The 8,850-nt window shown below is 41.5% G+C and overlaps 1 protein-coding gene across 1 annotated transcript; it reads right to left on the reverse strand.

The window, feature by feature from the left end:
• Nucleotides 1–443: 443 nt before the first annotated feature.
• Nucleotides 444–4,430, reverse strand: LOC115022094 (actin-related protein 2/3 complex subunit 5-like). The gene is made up of 4 exons (XM_029452952.1): nt 4,169–4,430; nt 3,381–3,453; nt 2,258–2,434; nt 444–1,060 (listed from the first exon to the last, which is right to left on the reverse strand). The coding sequence occupies exons 1-4, from the start codon at nt 4,306–4,308 to the stop codon at nt 998–1,000; spliced, it is 453 nt and encodes a 150-aa protein (XP_029308812.1). The 5' UTR covers nt 4,309–4,430; the 3' UTR covers nt 444–997.
• Between the last annotated feature and the right edge of the window lie 4,420 nt (nt 4,431–8,850).

The raw sequence follows: 8,850 nt of genomic DNA on the forward strand, positions 1-8,850 counted from the left end.
ATACTAAGCTGTGTCATTTCTTCTCAACATACAGTAGGCCTTTTCCTCCTGTCATGAATATAAGGCAGTTCTAAATGTATTGATAAATAGCACACTTTAATGTGTCCTGATATTATGGAACAGAAGAGTATGAACGTGTTTGATTGTATTTCTCCCTCAGTCGTGCAGGCAGCACGGTGTAGAAGTGGAGAAATGCTCGTCTTCAACCTGTGACTCCATGTGCTGCCAGGTGAAACTGACTTCACCGTGATGCTTTCATAATCAATCAATCTTAGACTCCATTCATGACCACCATTAGGGATTTAGGTTAATTGTTAGAAAATGACAGATACTCGTCAGCAGGCTGGGTGCTTGGCCAGGACATTTTCTGATGCTCTTTATATGTGAAATAAGGAAACAGAACACGTTCAGTAGAGCCCTGGCTTTAGAGTAATCAGTCCATATGCAGGTGTATTACTTTATTTTGCTGCTTATTGAAGGTATAAAAACGATATAAGCAGTATAACCTGAAAGCCAGGCTACGCGACAATGTGGTGGAAGTAGAAAAAAATAGTCAATAAACAAAGATGTTCACAAAGTTAGAATGAGAAGCGAAAAAGAATAAGTCCAATCCCAGCATGGACTGGGTAAAAGGCAAGGAAACCCCATGGCCAGTCAGCAGCGTATGACAGACCATCCAGGAACAATGGTTTCCATTTCCTCAACCGGGATGACTCAGAGGCTTCAGAGGAGGCGCGTGGAGCTGCGTCTGTCTCTGCGTGGCACACAGACAGTTTGAGGTGCCAGCACCTCCCCGTCGGACTGCCAGCACCTCCCCGTCGGACTGCCAGCACTTCTAAACTCCAGAGGTGTGATTATTGAAAGAGTGAATGCAGATAAAAAAAGAAAGAGGAGTCATGTCCTAAAGCAGAAAGCTGTACTCAGCTCTGGTGATCCTTGATTGTCCAGATTGCTGTGTGATGTGGGTGAACAGAGGGACCCTGGGGTGCTGGGAGGGTCACACCGTCTTCCTGGCAGTCAGGACCCGAACTATACAGCCTACGCCTCCCACTGCCAGAGCCTGTGGACGCACACACACAAAGATTTTATTACTAAATTAAGCTCTGGGGCAACCACTGACCATAAGGCAGGTTTTAAGGGAAATTGCTAGATTTTGAATGACTTCATGCCTTAGTAAGCCGCCTGTACGAGATCTGCTTCATCTTAGTAACCAATGCCACGGTGAGATCACCAGCAACACTGAGTGTGTGTGTGACAGCCTCATACAGCTTCTCCTCGGAGCTTCATTTAACCATTCAAAACACAGTAATTTCTTTGCGTGGACTGTTTGCGCAGCATTTTTTAATACAGGTAGATCACTTGGACCTGGTCATTTTAAAAGTAGCTGACAAGGCAAAAAAGTGTGGGCCCCCCCTGATATAGACTATCCCCAGCCTCTTTTCATAAGACATTTAATGCATTGTCCTTATAATTGACTCAGTGATGGAGCAGGCGGAGCAGCTGCCCCTCTGTCAGAGCCACACTTTTTGATCAAACAACTTTGCTATTTTTAAACAGTTGAGAAAGTTTGGATCGAAAATAGATGTATCTGGTTTCTTATGTAGTATATGAATTAAAAATGACACTCCGCCAAATCAGGTGAAATGTTCTTGAGTTTTCCTTTCACACATGTAGCTCAACAGGAGAGTGTCCGTAGCAGACTCACACTCGTTTACTGCAAATTCTCTGTTTGGTTTCAGCCAGGGGAAGCTTCTCACCAGAAATAATCATTCCTTCTCCCACTCCTCTCTCACTTTAGCGCTCGCTTCCCAGCGGAGCATCCAGGTCCAGTCAGAACAAAACTAGTGTCTGACAGCCGGAGAAAAACTAATATTTGACATTTCAGAGCAGCTGTATCGGGCAGGCTTGAAGACTATATTGCAGGAAATGGAACTTTCAGGTGTTCATTAAATGAAAGATATCCTGCCATACTTCCCCTTGTCTGTCACTAAGCTTGCAGCCCAACTTCTAACAATAACTAGGCGGCCATGGTCCTCATTACACTGTGGAATACCATTAAAAGGGACTTAAGGAAGTTCAGTTTACCATAATAAGTTCAAAATGTAACCACCCGTGGAGCGTGCTCAGTGTTACTAAGCAGGAGAATGAATGAACCAACCCTTCAGTGCTTTAGATAACTGAGTAACACAGTGGTGGTCCCATGATATGTGGAATTTGTATGACCTTTATTTATATCATGACTAGTGTAACTACACACCTTTTCGTGCCACAACAGCAGCACAGCGCTGCTGTTGTCAGAAGGGCTCTCAAAGCCTCGGTAGATGTATTTCATCAGAAGGTCCAATGCAGGTTTGTCCAGAGAGCCCACAGCCTTCTCTATGTCCCCGCTCTTAAACGTGCTCAGCACTCTGACCACCAGCAGCTCTGCTCGCTCCTACACACGCGCACACACACACGCACACTCGTGTCATTTTAGTGATCCAGCAAGACATAAGTTTTGTTAACATATGTTCTATACATACAACTTAAACAGGAGATTAAATTAAAAAATAATTAAACTGCATGAAAACTGAAATTAAAGACATTTACAGGCATCAACACCAGAATCCCAAAAGATGCTGAAATAGTATGAGCTAATGAATAACAGAATAAAGCTGATTTCTTACTTTCTTACTTTTTTTTTGTGTACAGAACTATTAAAAGCTGACACAAAATGACAACATATGTTTTGGCCAGTGTTCAGGGTAATGCTACTGACGCAGCAGCAGGTGATGATAACTCTTCTTTCTGAAGTGCGTGTTGTCCTGAGACAGTGAAGGCATCTTACATTACTAGATGATTAGTGTTCTGATCGCTGACTGGTGTTTGGTGTGCTGTTTCATGGGTGGACTAGCACCAAATATATGGAATTATATTACTGTTGCAACTCATATACACCCTGTAATAATTTCCCTCAAAGTACTTCTTTTAACATTGTCAATGTGCCCCCCCACCCTTCAATAGACGAGCCACTGCGACCAACCACACACTCGTTACGAACGATCCATACATTCATTTAAATAAACTCCTGAAGGCGCTGTCCTCTGCTGCTCTACCCCCTGGACCCACCAGCAGGGCCGCGTTTCTATTCTGTACATGTGCAACACGTGCAGCCCTCTAACAGGCTTCACTGTTGGTTTACTCCATCGAGGCTCTTTACAGCTATGACCCGAATCACTAAAGCCAGCCCTACTTGTGCTATCACTTTCCATAAAATGATTGACACTATCAAACAAAACTACCAGTTTGCTTATTGCTGCTTTAAATAGGTGTCTTGAAGATGGGGAAGGATCACTTGTGAGGCACTTCTCACAGTATTGCTGCACTGACGCACTATGTACCTTAGCGACCTGGTTCTTGGTGTTGATTGGAGGATTCTGCAGCACAGCACAGAGAGCTGCATTCAGGTTCCCCTTGCAAAACAAGTCAAGGACTACACAAATGTGATTATTTATATAATATATAATAAATGTGCATTACTTTGTTCAACTAAATAAACACAAATAGAAATGTTCAACTCTGTACACTGCACTACATGTCTTAATATTTATAACGTGTGTGTGTGCGTGTTCAAAATCATTTATATTGAAGGGCTGGAAGCAGCTTAGTTTCTCATGACTTTCATTGAACTCCATTGAACACCTGGTAAATCAAACACTGTGTGTAACCGAGACTACAGCCAGTGGATCATTATTACTACAGCCAGTGGATCATTATTACAGCATTATTTCCACCAGCACTACAACATATATATATTATACTCGTCACTGTGTTCCTGTGTTTAAATACTGTTCTCTTATTAGTTATGATTCAATCTAAAATGCTGTACATTCAAGCTGTAGAAAACACGTGTAGGATAATAAAAGCGTATGTGAGAAAGGATAAGCAAAACTAGACAAGCAGCTCAAACACAAGCAGGCTTCTATTGAAACATGGAAGAATAAAACCAAGAATATACTGAGGAGCAGTTGTTCAAGGCCAACAGAACAGAATGTGTTGAGCCTGACACTGTTACTGTCTGAAGAAACACATGTCCACCAAAGTTACAAGTTAAAGGATATCGTTATTAATTGAACATGAATGGATATTGTCTGAAACATGTAGTTATTATTTGAACATGAAAGGATATTGTCTGAGCAGAGCGTCCACTTCCGCTTCGTCCGGACCGCCCTGGTTCTCTGCTCCGTCTTCTTCGTCCACAAACTTATTCTCGTCATATTCATCAACGTCTACTTTTCTGAACCGGTCAGTAATTGTACTTTTAGACATTTTGGACACGATCAAAACGAGCGTTATGGACAGCAGATACCAGCAGCTATACTGTCTACTTCCTTACTCTTTCACTTCCTTTTCTTCTTCTTCTTCGTCGAAATTGTTGCTGGTGCACAGGCGTATTACTGCCACCCAGCGGACTCACACGTTTCTTTATTTTCTATAACGCAATCCCTAATGTAATGTTCGTTCTGCTCATTTTGCACAGCTATACATTTTGAGGCGACTTAATATTTTTTTCTTGAAGGTATTGAACTTTTTTTAAAATCTTTTTTTCTAAAATGAATAGAAATGACCTGTAATATGACCTGTAATGTTAAAATAATATTAATATAGGTACACCTGTACACCTAGAAGTTTGGGGCAACACTTTTCTATGTAGTCTGATTTGTATTGATGTGTAAAACTGAATAAAAGATACAAATACCATGATCTCTTAAAAAAAGAAAGATTAGATATATAATTATAAAAAGAAAGACAATTTTCTGGAGGGTATTATTATTATCACAGGGAGCTTTATTTTATATTTCAATGGGCCTTTGCCCAACACTCTCACTCCTAATATCTCTAAATAATATAACAGTGTTAGTACAACTCATTTTAATATTAACATTTTAGGTTGCATAAATCATTTTATATGGTGTACCATTTTAAATTTAATGTGTAAATGAAACAATAATTGCCCAAATGTTGGGATGTTGTACCACATCTTAGTAACACCATCCCCAAACTACTAATAGTAGGGGTTATTTGACAAGAATGTGATAATACAAATGTTATCAAATCTGCATTAAGATATTATGACCACTAGAATGCAGAAATACAAAGCAAACTAAATACACTCCCAGCAATGGAGCCATTGCATCAACCCTTCTACGGGCCGTCAACATTACCTCTAACATCAACTTTATTTACATGCTGCAGATTTAAATGACAACAAGAGCATTAAATGAGAACAGTTGGGTTCTGAAGGTGGTGGAAATGAAAAAATACAATTGCATTTTGACAACCTACAACAAGGGATAATATCTGTAATCTAAACAAAATAAAAGTACCGGTACAGAAATAGAAGTACATAAAGAAAGCAATATTTATGGTGTTGTTAGGTTGTTACCTCCACTAAGGAGGTTATGTTTTTGGTTCAGCCTGTGTCTGTCTGTCAGCAAGCTAGGCCTAGTTTATTATGCATTACACAACCACAATTAAAAGTTAAAAGCTTCTGGCACCCCGGGAACCCAACAATTCTGAAAACGGAAATGAACACTGTGTAGAAATAATTATCTATGAGAACAAAACCTGGTGGAATGATGGAGCATGTGAAAATGAATTCTTATGGATCTGCGAAAAGAAAATGGCTCCATAACTCTGCATACACACCAGGTCCATAATGACATTACTGTATATTAAAGACATTAAGATGTGATGTATGTTGATATATATATATATATATATATATATATATACACAGTATATATAATACTGTGAAAATGTTTATTGAATATTTATTCACACGTGTAGCCCAGTTCCAGAATAAATGTATTTTCTCTGGTAAATTACAATAACAGTGTTGAATTAGTGATGAGACCTCAAGTTTTTGTGATGAAGTTGTTGCAGGAGACACCCAGCTGATTAAACAGGTCTGTGTTCTTTATACTGATGTGCTTTAGGCAAAACATGCTTATGTTTGTTTGCAGATAATATCAAAGGAATGACTATTATATAACACAAAGGCTATTTTAATATTATAGCATTTATTATAGGTTGATAATATTATAGCAGTACATGTATGTGATAGTAATTCAAGTCTGCAGACTGGCCGGACTTACTGATGTTTACAACCAGGCTGACATGAACAGGTTTTTGATTTAGTAACAATGTGACAGAATATCCCTCGTTACACCACTGAACAGTGAGAAAAGTTGAAGTTTTAATTCCCTCACATGTTTATTGTATCTGACACCAACGCAGTCTGCAATTGTAGTTAAATCCAGAAAAATTCCAGAGAAAACTCCTGTGATTTGCAGTGAGGTTTTTCTAGCATAAAGTCCTTTTTAAACATTGTGTGAAATTTTGCTTCAATAACAATCTTTGAAAAAAACATCTTCGTTTTGGACCATCCACATTTTGTTTTGTGCACAATTTCCAGGTAATTGAAAGAGGTCCACAGAAGATGCATTTTAATGTTGGTGCTCTGTGATGATGGCGACACCATCAAGCCAAATTATGAGACTATCCAGTCAGAAAGTTTGCATGTGTACTTTTTTTCTAACCCTAACCCTAACCCTTCTTAACAGTGACCTCTTGTGCCAATAATAATTGCCCTCTCCTCAAAGTGACCTTTCATTGAAAAAAAGACACATTAGTTTCTGTCAACGAAGAATGCAACCGTTTTGTGATCTGAACATGACCACAATATCCCCAAATCTAAGTAAGAGGTTTTGTTTGCCTGAACACCTCAATTCTCATTGGACTGTTCCCATGGGTTGTCTTGGAAATTACTGACAATCATTAATGTTTTTTTGTGTATAGATTAATGTATGTTTGCTCTGAAAATGAGGACTAAGACATTTTTGTGAGAATCCTGATGTCTCTAGATACAGTCACATTTGTTTTTTGCTTTTTTGTTATTTTAAGAAAATTGGGAACTAGTAGTTTTAAACAAAGCCTGCAAAATAAATCATAGACGTGTGTGCATCCGGATGACCTTGTGATATTTTTTTACTTGACTTGAATAGAAAGTTACGTATGTAACTACGGTTCTATGAATCCTGGATGACCGCCAGAGGCAGTGCTTAACACTGAATATCTTCCGTCTCAGGCATGCGCAGGTTGAATATTTATATCTTCAAAGTCGCGTGTGACCTCGGATGACACCCGGTGTCATCGACGAGATCAGTCCTTCAGAATCTTCTTGCGAAATCACTAGATTCCAAGTGACTAAGAACTCTGCCGGTCATCCAGGATTCATAGAACCGTAGTCACATATGTAACTTTCGTTCTATTTCATCCTTACTGACCGCCAGAGGTAGTGCTTAACACTGGATGACTTATAACAACAGAGTTGCGAGGAATCCCAAGTACCTACCTCATAAAGGTGGAGCAGAGGGACTCTACACAAGAAACACGCCTAACGGATGAGGGGTGGCTACATTGACACTGTAAAACCTGGAGAATGTGCTCGGTAATGCCCACGTGGCCGCAGCACATATGTCCTCCAAGGGCACACCTCTCAGGGTTGCCCATGATGTGGAGACACTCCTGGTGGAGTGGTACTTTACTCTGGGTGGCAGAGAACGGTCATATGCCCTGTATGCATGTATGCCCTGTATGCATGGGAAATTACATCCACGATCCAGTGGGACAGGCGTTGCTTTGAGAGAGCTTAGCCTTTCCTAGGACCACCATAACAGATAAAGAGTTGTTCTGACTGTCGTATGCATGCGGTATACATATGCGGTATACCTGATATAAGCTCTGAGGGCTCGCACCGGGCACAAGAGTCTTGACCTTTCCTCCAAACTGTGCCAACTGGATAGGCCGATTCAGATGTGAGCATGCCAACACTTTAGGAAGGAACGCTATATTTGGCCACAGCGTGACACCAGAGCCATCAGAATTCCACCTTAAACCTGAATTGTTCACAGAAAAGGCTTGTAGCTCCCCTATACACTTGCTGAAATGATGGCAAGGAGAAAAGCAGTCTTGACCGACAGCCACCTCAGCTCTGCCTGTTCCAAAGGGAGGCAAGCATAGGCCGTCCAAAACCAGGGTCAGGTCCCATGTAGGAGCCTTTGGGGCGCTCCCTCAGAGCTCCCTTTAAGAAGAGAGATACCAGCCTGTGGCTCCCCACTGTGTTGTTGCCAACTTTAATATGTTGCTAGGAAATAGCAGCCACATACACCCTAATGGTAGCGGGAGACCAGCCACCGTCTAGGAGGGACTGCAGAAACTCAAGGATAGTAGGCACAGAGCAATGTACTGGGTCCATGTTTCGATCTGTACACCAGTCGGAAAACTATTTTCGTATTACCGACGAGTAGACAGTAACCTAGCATTCAAAATAGTCACTTTAACTGGCTCTATGCACTTACTCAGCAGCGATTCGGGCCCAGCGGCCAAACCCACAACTAAAGGTGGCAGAGATCGGGATGCCAAATCCGACCCTCCAACTGTGACAACAGGTCCTTCCTGCCGGGGAGACGCCAGGGCGTCCCGCAGCAGAGTCTGTGCAGCAGGGAGAACCAAGTCCTGGCTGGCCAAAAGGGGGCCACCAGAAGAAGCCTGTGTCGAAGCACTATGAGAAGTGTCAGTAAGATCAGGGGAAGTGGTGGAAAGGCGTAGAGAAGACCGTCTGGCCACGTGTGAGCCAGAGCGTCCTGACCCAGAGGGCTGGTCTTCTCCTTCAGGGAGAACCATAGGGGATAGTGGGTTGACAGCTTCGAGGCAAAAAGATCTAACTTTTCCCTGCCGAAGAGCCCCCAGATGCTGTGCACCACCTCTGGATGTATCCGCCACTCCCCTGTTGGAGGTTTGTGGCAG

This window comes from Cottoperca gobio, chromosome 17, assembly GCF_900634415.1.
Source record: "Cottoperca gobio chromosome 17, fCotGob3.1, whole genome shotgun sequence".
In the NCBI taxonomy this organism is placed as follows: Eukaryota; Metazoa; Chordata; class Actinopteri; order Perciformes; family Bovichtidae; genus Cottoperca; species Cottoperca gobio.